Source organism: Bison bison, unplaced genomic scaffold, assembly GCF_000754665.1.
Source record: "Bison bison bison isolate TAMUID 2011002044 unplaced genomic scaffold, Bison_UMD1.0 scf7180017864063, whole genome shotgun sequence".
Taxonomy (NCBI): Eukaryota; Metazoa; Chordata; class Mammalia; order Artiodactyla; family Bovidae; genus Bison; species Bison bison.
The window spans coordinates 12304601-12318559 of NW_011494635.1; the positions used below are offsets into that span (position 1 = coordinate 12304601).

At 39.4% G+C, this 13959-nt stretch overlaps 1 protein-coding gene across 1 annotated transcript in view; it reads right to left on the minus strand.

Moving 5' to 3' along the window:
* Positions 1-12141, minus strand: part of HAO1 (hydroxyacid oxidase (glycolate oxidase) 1) — a 67177-nt gene extending 55036 nt beyond the window's left edge. The window contains exons 1-2 of the mRNA XM_010836461.1: positions 11949-12141; positions 4314-4465 (exon numbers count right to left, since the gene is read on the minus strand). Of these exons, the coding sequence (XP_010834763.1) occupies positions 4314-4465; positions 11949-12085 (289 nt within the window). The 5' untranslated portion in view covers positions 12086-12141. The remainder of the gene's footprint in view (positions 1-4313; positions 4466-11948) is intronic.
* Between the last annotated feature and the right edge of the window lie 1818 nt (positions 12142-13959).

Genomic DNA, 13959 nt, shown 5'->3' on the forward strand with positions numbered 1-13959 from the left:
GCTGACTGTATAGAGCTTCTCCATCTTTGGCTGCAAAGAATATAATCAATCTGATTTCAGTATTGACCATCTGGTGATGTCCATGTGTAGAGTCTTCTCTTGTGTTGTTGGAAGAGGGTGTTTGCTATGACCAGTGCATTCTCTTGGCAAAATTCTATTAGCCTTTGCCCTGCTTCATTCCGTATTCCAAAGCCAAATTTGCCTGTTACTCCAGGTGTTTCTTGACTTCCTACTTTTGCATTCCAGTCCCCTATAATGAAAAAGACATCTTTTTTGGGTGTTAGTTCTAAAAGGTCTTGTAGGTCTTCATAGAACCGTTCAACTTCAGCTTCTTCAGCTTCTTCAGCTGGTTGGGGCACAGCATTACTTCTCATATATAAAATGGGCCTAATAATAGTACCTACCTCTTTGGGTTGTTTGGAGGATGTGATGCTTTAATACTTGTAATGTGTTTATAAAAGTGCCTGGAGCATGGTATTAAGTGCTTAATAAATAAATCTAAAGGGGTAAGACTCCAGTAGGCCTTTAATAATGCCTCAGAGTTAGCGCTGGCAGGAAATAGTGTTAGATAAAACAGTCATGCCTAGGCTGTCAAAGTAGTTTCTAAGTAAGCTTTCTTCTCATTTTTCTTCCCACCTTACTCCCAGCAAAAAGGAGTAGTGACCTTGGAATCATCAGAAGTGAGTTGGAGAATAAGTCCTATTAATCACTAACTATGAAAACTTGCTCTGTATGGAACCAGCTCTTCACCTGCTGGGGACAGTGACACCTGTCAAATAGCAAATATAGTGATTTATGTAAAAATAATTTGCAGCTTCAGGGTGTTTTATCAATTCAATAAGCTTTGCTTATTGCCTTCTTCACTTCCTTCCATTCTCATCCATTCCTCCATGGTTCCTTCTCCAGTTTTCTCTCTTATTTTAAATTTAACTTTTATTGCACTCTTCTAAATCAAAGAAAATTCTATACATATAGACCAAAAATAAGAAGGTTATAGAGTCACATCTGATCCTATAGTCAGAATATCCATAACCCACAAATAAAATTTTGTAAAATGTGGTCTACATTCTTGGTCCTCAAAAGTAAATATATTCTAGGACCTTAATACAGTTTATAACGGCTTTTTAAAAATTCTTATATTGTAATATATTTCTATGCCAGTCAACTCTTCATTTCATATAATTTTTAAATGTTTACCCCATTTTTTATGCATCCTATTTTTTTGCAACCAATCTCTAATTCTGGGACATTTGAGTTATTTTCCTAACGTTTTCTTATTAAAAATAACAGGGACGGGACTTCCTTTGTGGTCCAGTGGCCAAGATTCCACACTTCCAATGCAGGGGGCCTGGTTTTCATCCTTGGCAAGGGAATTAGACCCCACATTGAAACTTCATTGCAAATCTGCATTGCATCAAAAGATCCCTCATGCCTCAGCTAAGACCTGACACAGCCAAATAGGCAAATACTTAAAAAATAATAATAACAGGCATAAAAATTCCTGAAGAAATGTCATTCCTCAAAATCATAAATATTTCCTTGGAATTCCTAGAGGAAATTTATAGCATCACATGGAATTGGTATTTTTAAAGCTTTGACAAACAGTTCCAAACTATTTTCTAGAAAGATTATTCCACTTTATACTCCTCCTAAGTTTAGTTCAGTCTCTCAGTTGTGTCTGACTCTTTGCAACCCCATGAATCGCAGCATGCCCAGCCTCCCTGTCCATCACCAACTCCCGGAGTTTACCCAAACTCATGTCCATCGAGTCGGTGATGCCATCCAGCCATCTCATCCTCTGTCATCCCCTTCTTCCCCTGCCCCCAATCCCTCCCAGCATCAGGGCCTTTTCCAATGAGTCAACTCTTTGCATGAGGTAGCCCAAGTATTGGAGTTTCAGCTTCAGCATCAGTCCTTCCAGTGAACACCCAGGACTGATCTCCTTTAGGATGGACTGGTTGGATCTCCTTGCAGTCCAAGGGACTCTCAAGAGTCTTTGCCAACACCACAGTTCAAAAGCATCAATTCTTCGGTGCTCAGCTTTCTTCACAGTCCAACTCTCACATCCATACATGACCACTGGAAAAACCATAGCCTTGACTAGATGTATCTTTGTTGGCAAAGTAATGTCTCTGCTTTTTAATATACTGTCTAGGTTGGTCATAACTTTCCTTCCAAGGAGTAAGTGTCTTTTAATTTCAAGGTTGCAATCACTATCTGCAGTGATTTTGGAGCCACCAAAAATAAAGTCTGACACTGTTTCCACTGTTTCCCCATCTATTTCCCATGAAGTGATGGGACCAGATGCCATGATTCATTTTCTGAATGTTGAGCTTTAAGTCAACTTTTTCACTTTCCTCTTTCACTTTCATCAGGAGGCTTTTTAGTTCCTCTTCACTTTCTGCCATAAGGGTGGTGTCATCTGCATATCTGAGGTGATTGATATTTCTCCTGGCAATCTTGATTCCAGCTTGTGCTTCTTCCAGTCCAGCGTTTCTCATGATGTACTCTGCATATAAGTTAAATAAGCAGGGTGACAATATACGGCCTTGACGTGCTCCTTTTCCTATTTGGAACCAGTCTGTTGTTCCATGTCCAGTTCTAACTGTTGCTTCCTGACCTGCATATAGGTTTCTCTTAAAAATGCACATTTTCAACATGCATATAACCTCATCCCACGATTTAATCTTAAAATAATATAATTTGATAGTCAGAAAACACAATATTATAATTTATATTTATTTGATAATCATGGATATGATAAAATATTTTATATATTTAATATGTTTATTGGCCATTTTTATGTCTACATTTGTGAATGTCCTATTTGAATTTTTTCATTTGCATCTTTTCCTCCATTTAGGGGTTATATGTTATTTTATTATTCAAACATAAAGCTCTTTACACAAAAAGGACATTAACCTTTTGCAGTCTCATATTTTTTCAATTCATTTTGGTTTACCATTTGTTTTAATCTTTTATAGAAATTTGAGAGTGTGGAAATTTCCATTTTTGTGTGTATGCTGACTTGTTTGCATTTGTTTTACTGTTTGTGATCTATAACATGTTTGAGAAGTTCTCTCTTATCCAAATTTTAAGTAGACCAATACCATTTCTCCTTTTTCCCCTTCTCTCTCTCCATATTTCAGGATTACTGTAGATAAATGGTTGGGGCTCCAAGGGTCACTTGTCTCTGTGGTCCCAAAATTAAAGACCTAAATCTTCCCAGCACAATCTCACTGAGTCAGGCTGATATTCAAAGCAGTAGTTTGTGGAAGACATTTCAAGGAGGAAAGTGAATTCACAAGCTCCTTGATTCTTAGAATTAAAATTCTTTAAAAATAGTATTTAGTTCCTGCTCTTTGGTCCTGAATTTCCTGCCTTCCTTGGTTTAGTCACTAAGTCTTGTCCGACGCTTGCGACCCCATGGACTGTAGCCTGCCAGGCTCCTCTGCCCATGGGATTCTCCAGGAAATAATATTGAAGTGGGTTGCCATTTCCTTCTCCTACCTGCCGTCCTTAGCATAAAAAAAAAAAAAAAAAATCAGATAAAATGTGTTACCAACTTTTATACATGCTTCTGAAGCAGAATGTGGGGAGATTTATCACTGCACATACCTTTTCAAATATCCATAGTTGCTAGCAGACTGGGAAGTTGACAAATTACCCTTAATTAGGAATTTCTGCATTTCATATTTGAATTTCTCATTATTCCCTCCTAAGGCAGTTGAAAACACTCTATTTTGGGGAATATAACCCATCCATAAGCAAACTATAGCAGAAAACATAACCAACCAAGTCACAGTATTTGCTGTTTGACAGTGAGAATCATGTGGGTTTAGGGGAAGCAAAAAGAGCTTTGAAAATGAGGTGGATGTGAAGTTGAGTCCATCTCTGTATGCCTAGTTGTGTCACCATGGGTGAGTCCCTTTCTCAGACCTCAATTTTTTGAGATGTTGATATTAATACTCACTGTATGAATAAAAGTCAGTGAGCCACTACTCCATGCCAGGTACTGGTACTTTGTATGTGAAAATTCAGTTAATCCTTACAGTAATCCAGGGAGGTAGGTGTTATTTTTATCCCCATTTTACAGCTAATAAAGCTGAAGCACACAGAGTATCTTGCTAAAGTAATACATCTAGAAGGTAGAAGAGCAGGACGTGCAAGAACAGGCATTTCTATGCCAGTCAGTGAGCTTAACTATTGTGAGTATAAAAACATCCAGGGAAGTGTTTGCTTGATGCATACAGAGAAGACAGTCACTAAATGTTAGTTTGTTTCTGTCCTTTGAGTGAGAACCTTCTTCCTACCTCGCACAGTTGCAAGCTCCCCATCCACGTGAGCCATGCACTGCATGGCAGTGGCCCCAACGCAGATCGGCATGCTGACTTTTTGCCCTAAAACAGAAGTCGACAGGTCTACTTCAGCAACGTTCCGGAGCATCCTTGGATATAGCTTCCACCTAGAATTTGGGGGAGGGTGGAGAAAAGGTTTGAGAATTTCAAGTGTTTGAGTTAGAAAAAGAAGATATTCTTGTGTATTTACCAGCAAGCAAATTACTTCACAAAGCTCAAGGAAATTAGGAAATTTTAATGCTTGTTAAGATAGAAGGTTATCAATAAGATTAATAATAAACCTCTCAAGTTATTGTTCTTAGTCAAGAACAATTAAACCGTAGACATCGCCCATTTGAGTCTACAGCCTTTTGCTCTTTGAGAAACACATTTGCGTATCCAGACAATCAAGATCTAGAAGAGTTCCACCATCCTGAAAAATTGCCCCATTTCCTTTCAATCCCCTAACATCCTCTGATCATTTTGTTGTTGTTGTTCCTATAGTTTTACTTTGCAAGAATATCATAAAAATGGAATCATATATAGTTCGTCCTGAAATTATATATAATTGATCCTTGAACAGGGCAGGGGTAGTGGGGTGGGTCAGTCCTTTGCACAGTGGAAAATCTGTGTATAACTTTACAGTTGGATCCTCCAGATCTCTGGTTTCACATCCACAGATTCAAGCAACTGCAGATCATGTACTACCTTTTCGGTGTAAAAAAAAAAAAAAAAAAACCCATGTATATGCGTACCTGCTAAGTTCAAATCCATATTCAAAGGTCAACTCTAGTATATGGCATTTTGAATCAGGCTTGGGATGTGGCTCAGCTGGTTAAGAATCCGTCTGCAATACGGGAGACCTGGGTTCAGTTCCTAGGTTGGGAAGATCCCCTGGAGAAGGGAACAGATACCCATTCCAGTATTCTGGCCTGGAGAATTCCATGAACCGTATAGTCTGTGGGGTGGCAAAGAGTCAGACATGACTGAGTGACTTTCACTTTCACTTTTTTTTAGCTCAGCCTAATGCTTTTGAGATTCATCCATATTGCTGCAAGCATCAATAATTGTCGTTTTCAGTTGATGGTGAGTATTCCATCGTAAAAATGTAGCACAGTTTATCCATTCTCAAGATAAGAATATTTGGAATCTTTCAACTTGGGGTGATAATAAATAATGCCACCATAAGCATTCACCGGAAGGTTTCTGTGTGAACATAGCTTTCATTTCACTTCTTCCAAGCCATTTTGAAGACAGTATAGAATGGCATGGGCATTAGATTAGAGTTTAAGAAGATATCCTATGTCTACGTCAACTGTTCTTTTTTCTTACAGACAGTAGCTTCAGGCAATTACTTGTAAAATTATGATGTGGTTTCTTCAAAATCCTTGATCTGAATTCTGTATCCATTGAAGTATGACGATAAGGTAAGATGGGTTTTTTTTTAGTAAATTGAGCATTTTCCCCAAAAATGTTATTTGGCAGAGACTGGAATTTTTGACCCAAAGAATTTTTGACCCCTGACCATTATCTAAAATTATTTTTTCTGCAGTTCTTTTGTGTAGCAATGTAAGTTACTAACAAACCAAGAAACAAACTAGTAAAATTTACAGGAAAACTAGTTCTCTTTTCTCTCTGCAAAATTTATATCTCCTATTTGTTCAGGATTATTTTCTCCTCATTAGTAATTGATTAAAACTGAAGAACATACAGCCCCAGTTTCTCATGAGCATTAAGGCAATAAACCTGTGAGTACACATGCATATATACCTAACTAGCACTCACCTTCAGGACTTAGATTTAATTCTGCTTCCAGATAGATCAAGATTTTTCATTAATACAGTGAAGTGTGATTTAGTAACAGAGTCACCAAAATAAATGGAACCTCCCAAGACTTAATTGAAGCCTACTTCCTCCAGCGGAAGAAGAAATTCTGCCTTAATGTTGCTTTGAGGAATAGCTAAGGGTCTGTAATATAATCCTTCCTCACATAATAAAGTAAAAACATCCAACCCCTGCAAAACATAATAAAGAAGTTTAACGGTGATTTCTCTGCAATTCCTTTGAACAACATAATTGTCTTGATTTTCTGTCACACCACATGCTCTGCTGCTGGAAGTCTTTTCTTCTCAACTGACCCTCACAGCATGATTCTTTGATCTCCATTCTGAATGGGGAGATGCAGAAACCTTGAAGAGAAATTTTACTACCAGTCATCTCTAAGTGTATTATTAGAATGAGAGAAAAAGATTTAATAGCAGCCGTTGGCATGCTGGCCTTGGAAGGCATTAATATTTACTTAGAGCTGAGAAAACAATGGAAGCTTTTATGAAGAGCACACACAGAGCTGCAGGGCATTAGCCATGTGTGTGTTTGTGTGTCAGAAGGAACATTTTCAGATCCCCAGTTCCCCTTGAATCACGCAAGGCTCAACCCTTTCCTCTACAGGCAGCAATTTCATGCTTGTCCACTAGGTGGCGAAGTCACTTTAATAACTATGCTCTTGCTTCCCACACATATAATTTCCTGCCCTGATGATGACATTACAGAGGCATCAATCAACAGCACAAAATGCAATTCCTAGACCAAATTAGATGAGATCAGTGGCGTGGAAAATGTATGCTTTCTAAAAAGTCCTTCACATTTTGAAATGTTCCAAAGAACAATTACAACTTAACCTTGTCAGGTAATCCCAATAGTTCTGCAAGCCCCACCCAATCTCATCCCGAATTTAAGTTATTTTTTCACAATCTTACATAAAACTAGCTTACTACAACCTTGGACCCTGGTTTTATGGGACTTCCACTTTGGAAAAAAATATGAAGATTGACAAAACAATTGAACCAGCTGAATAATAAACATTTTTCAAAGGTTTCTTAAATGAAGTGGTGCAAAAGTGGAAATCATTTTAACATCCAACAAGGGCCTCAATTTTATGTTATCATAAATCAGGTCCCCAAGAGGAAGTACACTGATGAAGGAAGAAACCCTCTCATCATCCAGTTTTGAAGTTCTGTGCTGTTATTGAATCCCACCAACTCAACACAGTGAATTAATAATTTATAAGTACTGTAAGATGATCATGTCTTCCCAAATGGCTCAGTGGAAAAGAATTTGCCTGCCAATGCAGGAGACTCGGATTCAATCCCTGGGTCAGAAAGATCCCCTGGATGAGGAAATGGCAACCCACTCCAATATTCTTCCTTGGAAAATTTCATGGACAGAGGCGCCTAGTGGGCTAAAGTCCATGGTGTCACAAAAGAGTCCAACACGACTTAGCAACTAAGCAATAAAAATGATGATCATATTAATTTCTCCACATGAATTACTTATTCTAAGCATTAAAAATGCATAACATATATATACATACATAAATTGTGTATATGTATATGTAAAATATGCTACAAGTTTTAAAATCTTATTTGTTACTATTTATTTCTCAATATTGAGAGAACTTTAAAACATTTAACTGGAATATTGATACTTCTGAGACACTTGGTAAAGAAGAAGGAATTTAAGTCAGAAGAAAACACAGCCAGGTAAATACTATATTTAAACAGTCAAGCCATTTTCGGAGTGCCTCTGTGCGTAGATAAGTTTCAGAAGGCCCATGAATCTCCTGAAATATGCATGTGTGTGTGTGTGTGTGTGTGTGTGCGCGCGCGCGCACGCACGCGTGCGCACATGTGTTTGTGTGTGTAGTTTGTAATACATGTCTGGATAAAAAACCACAGCTTTGAGGTCCAAAGTGGGGAGAGTGAGAGATTTCCAGGGGAGAGGGAGGGAGATGAAGAGAAGAAAAGAAAAGGGAGAAGAATGATGAGGAGGGAGAAGGATGAGAAGATGACGGAACTGATGTGAGATCTCTTGCCATGTGACTTTTCAAAAAATGAGACAATTAACCGCTTTTCATAATGCAAGAGAAAAATCAGCTTGCTTACCTGTGGTGCCAAGTAGCTGAATGATTCTGTGACATTTACACCTATGAGAACACTAACAATGCCCCTGGTGAATATATATTGCTTCTCAAATGTTTAAGAGAGGGAATGATGTCACTTTTACCACCTCTTATTTGAGAAAATCCATGCAATTTTCAGTGTCACTAAGTGCATTAGGGACGATGAGCTTCCTTTACTAATATCCCATGACTTATAAACACCCAAATTGGAGAATCATATTCCACCAGATAATTTCACAAAAAGCCACAAAATGTGTGCAGACCATGTTTGAGAAAGATAATGTGTTTCTCACATTATAACCCTGGTTAATGTATAAGAGAATCTAAGAACTATCCTTTTGAAAATTAACTCCAAACTTTCAGCCCACACGAAATCTAACAAGCTGACATTTTTCATTGTTCCTGTCATAATTGCAATAGGAAACTCCGTTCTTTGGGTAGTTCTATTTGACTTTATTTGTCTTTGTGTGTGTGTGTGTGTGTGTGTGTGTGTGTGTGTGTGTGAAGCAGACACAATGTCATTACAACCTCAAGTCTTACCCAAAAATATCTCCAAGCAACTGCTTTGTCACCTAACTGGTCTGTGTCCCCAGAATCCCAAAAGGTGGTTGTCAGAGCTGGGTGCAGAGATAAAAGGTGTCATTGTGCGTTCACACCATTTGCTATACCCCTGGGATAGGGAGGTTATAAATTTCACAACTGTCTTTAAAATACTCTGTCGTGTGTCACAGTGGGTTATCTGAGGTTTGCTTGATTTGTCATCTTCATTTGAATTAGAATGAGAGCTTTCAGACTGATTGCCTTCATCCCATCAAGCCAAAGCCATCACCTCGAAGAACATCTATTTTACCTCCAAGTGATCAGCTTTATGTTTTTCTGGAACTCTCTTGCTTTTTCTATGATCCAGCAGATGTTGGCAATTTGATCTCTGGTTCCTCTGCCTTTTCTAAAACCAGCTTGAACATCAGGAAGTTCACAGTTCACATATCGCTGAAGCCTGGCTTGGAGAATTTTGAGCATTACTTTACTAGCGTGTGAGATGAGTGCAATTGTGCGGTAGTTTGAGCATTCTTTGGCATTGCCTTTCTTTGGGGTTGGAATGAAAACTGACCTTTTCCAGTCCTGTGGCCACTGCTGAGTCTTCCACATTTGCTGGCATATTGAGTGCAGCACTTTCACAGCATCATCTTTCAGGATTTGGAGTAGCTCAACTGGAATTCCATCACCACTAGCTTTGTTCGTAGTGATGCTTTCTAAGGCCCACTTGACTTCACATTACAGGATGTCTGGCTCTAGGTCAGTGATCACACCATCGTGATAATCTGGGTTGTGAAGATCTTTTTTGTACAGTTCTTCTGTGTATTCTTGCCACCTCTTCTTAATATCTTCTGCTTCTGTTAGGTCCATACCATTTCTGTCCTTTATCGAGCCCATCTTTGCATGAAATGTTCCTTTGGTATCTCTGATTTTCTTGAAGAGATCCCTAGTCTTTCCCATTCTGTTGTTTTCCTCTATTTCTTTGCATTGATCGCTGAAGAAGGCTTTCTTATCTCTTCTTGCTATTCTTTGGAACTCTGCATTCAGATGTTTATATCTTTCCTTTTCTCCTTTGCTTTTCACTTCTCTTCTTCAGACACGACTGAGCGACTGATCTTATCTGATCTGATCAGCTTTATGATACAGAGTAAGAACTGAAAGTTCATCCAGCAAGTTACATGACAAAAAAAGGATTGGAGATGCTAGACAGGCAATGTGTGTTGTAATAAAAGCTCCTCACATGGTTGATAATAATCCTCTATCCTCCAGAAGAAAAAAAAGAGTCTAATAGTACATTTTTCCCTCCTTTAAAGCTGAACAAAAGAGAATGCTCAAGGTTCATAGAAAAGGTGGCATTTAAAACTCCTTCTCATTGTCTGTGTCCTGTCCCTAAGTTACTCACTCAATACTTAGGCTGAGTAGGCTGGGAATACCCACTGCTGGGGATAGCTGTGTAATTCACAGAAGCTGTGAGGTGCTTTTCCAGGCCACACAGAAGTCACCACAGTCTTCTGTGTCTCACAAGGTTTCTAGAATTTCAAGGGTTGAAGAGGTGTCTGGTTTGCTACACCCCTTCGCTCCATCTTGAAGATGTCCATTGGGCCAATTGTTTTGGGTCCATTTTTCACCAGTTCAGCCACCAGTATTTTGGAGGCCAAAGGTCAATGTGCATCCCTTGAAATGTAAGCTCCACTGGACAAGAACTTTCTTCACCTGGCTCACTCTATCCTCAACATGTATTGAATTGAACCCACTGAGATACCTAATGTGTGAGGCAATTAACCAACCAGCATGTGGTGAGGGGTGTTAAAGGGCGAGGAAGGCTGTGCAAAAATGGACTAGGTGGTCCCTTGAGCACTGTGCCTTGAGGAATGCTGATGGACACCAACTCCATTATCCTCCCAAGGCCCTGAGATTTCCTTGGTTAAAATTACCTATTTGGGTTTAAGTGTTGCTTTCAGGAAACTACTAATAGGCAAACCACATCACTTGTGAACAGAGTTGAGATGAGCCCAAGTAGGGGCAACTTCTGAGAGCAGAAAACATTGAAGGACCTGAAATACCCCATAGCAGTTGGATAAAATCATCAGAAGTTTAAGCAGCTCCACTCTTTGCCAGCTTTTCCCTTTCCATGGCTCCCTAGCATTTATTAAATCTCATTTGTGTCCCAGGAAAGATCTGAGACAAAGTCAAGGCTTGAAGGAGTTTGGGGAAGCCTCCCCTGCCTTTCACCCCACACTCAGGCTCATACACTGATTTGTAGGTGATTTGGTGCTGTTTGCTGGGAAACACCATGGTTAGAATGATTTCATTTCTCCTAATACACACATAGGAAAATGAGCCTGAGTGATTTTGCTCTAGGCTAAAGCAGAAATCAGGAAGAAAGGCAGATTCTTTCACCTGGGTACTTTTTTCCCTTTTTGTTTATCACCATCCATGAGTGCCCACATTTGCTGGCTTCACTACAGGTGCATGAGCCTCATAGACTGTAGTATATTGAGGGCTCCCCTCCCCTACTCCAGCAAATAAACCATTTCCTAACTGCATAAGCTGTGACATCCACCATCTTGGGCTTTGAAATATGAAAGTCAGTGGAAAACTAATTTGGGAAGAGAGATGAAGCCCTTTGGAGGAGAAAAGAAACCACAAAGTGAAAGATTAATGCCATATAGACAAACTTGAATCTAAAGTAAAAATTTAGAAAACAGTAATCAAAATGAATGATAATGGAAAAGCAGCATGATGGCAACATTTGAGGCAACCATCTGATCTGGTTTGCCCAGATAAGACAGTTATCTCCTGTTTAATACTAACAGTTTTCTATACCATAAATTAGACTGTCAGAGAAAAAGAGAATGGAATCATCAGAATTTATCACCATTTTTATACACAGTTAGGTGAATTATCCACATAATTCCAAGTGAGGAAATTTAGGGTTAGCTTTTTCCAAGCAAATTTAAAGCCCAATATTTCTCACAGCCCCATGAATTTTCTCTCTCTACTAAACATAATATCTAAACAAGTAAGTCCATACCATCATTATTAAAACTGAAATATTGTGCTTTGATAGAATATCTTTGTATAATTTTAAAACATGATTTTAAAAATATTCTTACCTGGAAAATGCTGCAATATTATCAGCCAAGGTTTCCTGATCATTTGCCCCAGATTTATAATAGTCATATATAGACTTCTGAAGTACAGATTTAGCATGTTGTTCATAATCACTGATGCAAACAAGCCGAGAGGACATTTTCCTGGGCTATTGCAAACCCTGGGATGTTTTTCCCCCTGTGTTTCTTTCTACACTCTGACAATTCTGTTATTAGTCATTTATTAACAGACTTTTTCCAAAGTTCAAATGTAGTTCTCTGTTGCTTACATTAATTAAGTGAGCAAACACATGCTTAGACTTTGAAATTTTATTTGCAGCTGCCTGCCAAAGAGCAGGTAGTACATCTAAGACTCAAGAAATTGGGTTGAGGGGACAGCAAGAGGGGGTTAGGTGTCTGTTACACTAAAAAGGCAGGAGAATGAGGAAAAATTAAAAACCTAGAGCAGTACTTGCCTAAAGCCGCCCTTGGCTCAATTCTGCCAAAGGCTGTTTCTTCCCTACTGCGTGTGTCTTTGCTATTTAACTGGTACCCAGAATTTGCTGCACACTCAATTTTCTTTCCATATTTGGATCATGCACATACACAAAAAAGAGCTTATGAAATAAATGGGGCATATGTTACCAGAATGGGGACTCCTTCCAGGGCCCGAGGGTGGGCTGTTGTGTAACACTAAGAAATGAATTATCTAAAGAGACACGTGTACTCACAAAGCAAAAGACTTTATTGGTAAGGGGTGCCTGGGCAGAGAGCCGCAGGGTAAGGGAACAGGAGAACTGCTCTGCTGCGTGGTTTACAGTCTCAGGTTTAATGGTAATGGAGTTAGCTTTCCAGATAGTCTCTGGCTTTTGCTTGTACCCATATTTGGTCTGACTCAGGATCCTTCCGGGCTTTCCCAGGTGGCTCAGTGGTAAAGTATCTGCCTGCAATGCATGAGACTTGAAGGAGACATCGGTTTGATCCCTGGATTGGGTAGATGCCCTGGAGAAGGAAATGGCAACCCATTCCAAAATTTTTGCCTGGAGAACTCTTTGGACAGAAGAAGCTGGCAGGCTACACCTGTACAGGCTACAGACTACTGTTTGCAGTCACAAAGAGTCAGACACGACTAAACAACAACAAGGGTACTTCCTTGTGTACTTGCAAATCTGGATTCCAGCACAAGGTTTCTGGGAGTTTGGCAGGACATATTATGGATGGGCATCTCCTCCTTCCTTTTGGCCCCTTGTAGATTCTCCCCGTTAGTTTTCTGCAACAGCACCATTCTCCTTATCAGGACCTCCTGCTGAGACAACTCATGCAAATCATTATTATTGTGCTTGGTCAAGGCGGTCAACAGTTCCCTAGCACATCCAGTAAATGTAGGGTGTCTGCACAAGAAACCTGGCTGATTATAAACTTTTGGCTTTAACAAGAAACATTAAGGCCAAATTTACAGCTGATTCTTAGAGTCTTATCTTCCTCTGGAGAAGATGCAGGGAAATGCCAGTCCAAAAGACCTTGCGATTTCAATCTAAAATTTTATTCACTCATGGAAAAAACACCTGGGGAAGATTTGCATTAATAAGACGTGACTCAGAAAGCAATGGCTTTGACATGAGTCAGATCTGTTTTTCAATTTGGGAGGCCCCACTTAAAGTTGCTCACCTGTGCCCAGCAGCTGAATTTCAACTGCCAATACCTATAGGAGATATTGAACTTGGAATCTGCTGCTCCATCCACATGTCATGCATTTTGGAATCAGTGCCCTCTGGAGGGCTTAAATTGTGAACTCATGGACTGTAGCAAAGGAGTTCATACATGAATAGCGAATCCCTCAATCCTCTGGCATTTAACTCATAGATGTGTGTTCTATGAGTCACACGATCATAGTTCTCTGACGTGCGTGCTTCAGTTACCCGCAGGTCTTAGTTGGTTGCTAACCCACCCTGTGTTACCTGCCTTCCCTTCCAATTTCCCCAACCCCTTAATTTAATCAAAGAGCCTTATGCTGTTAGAATTAACATTGAATTAT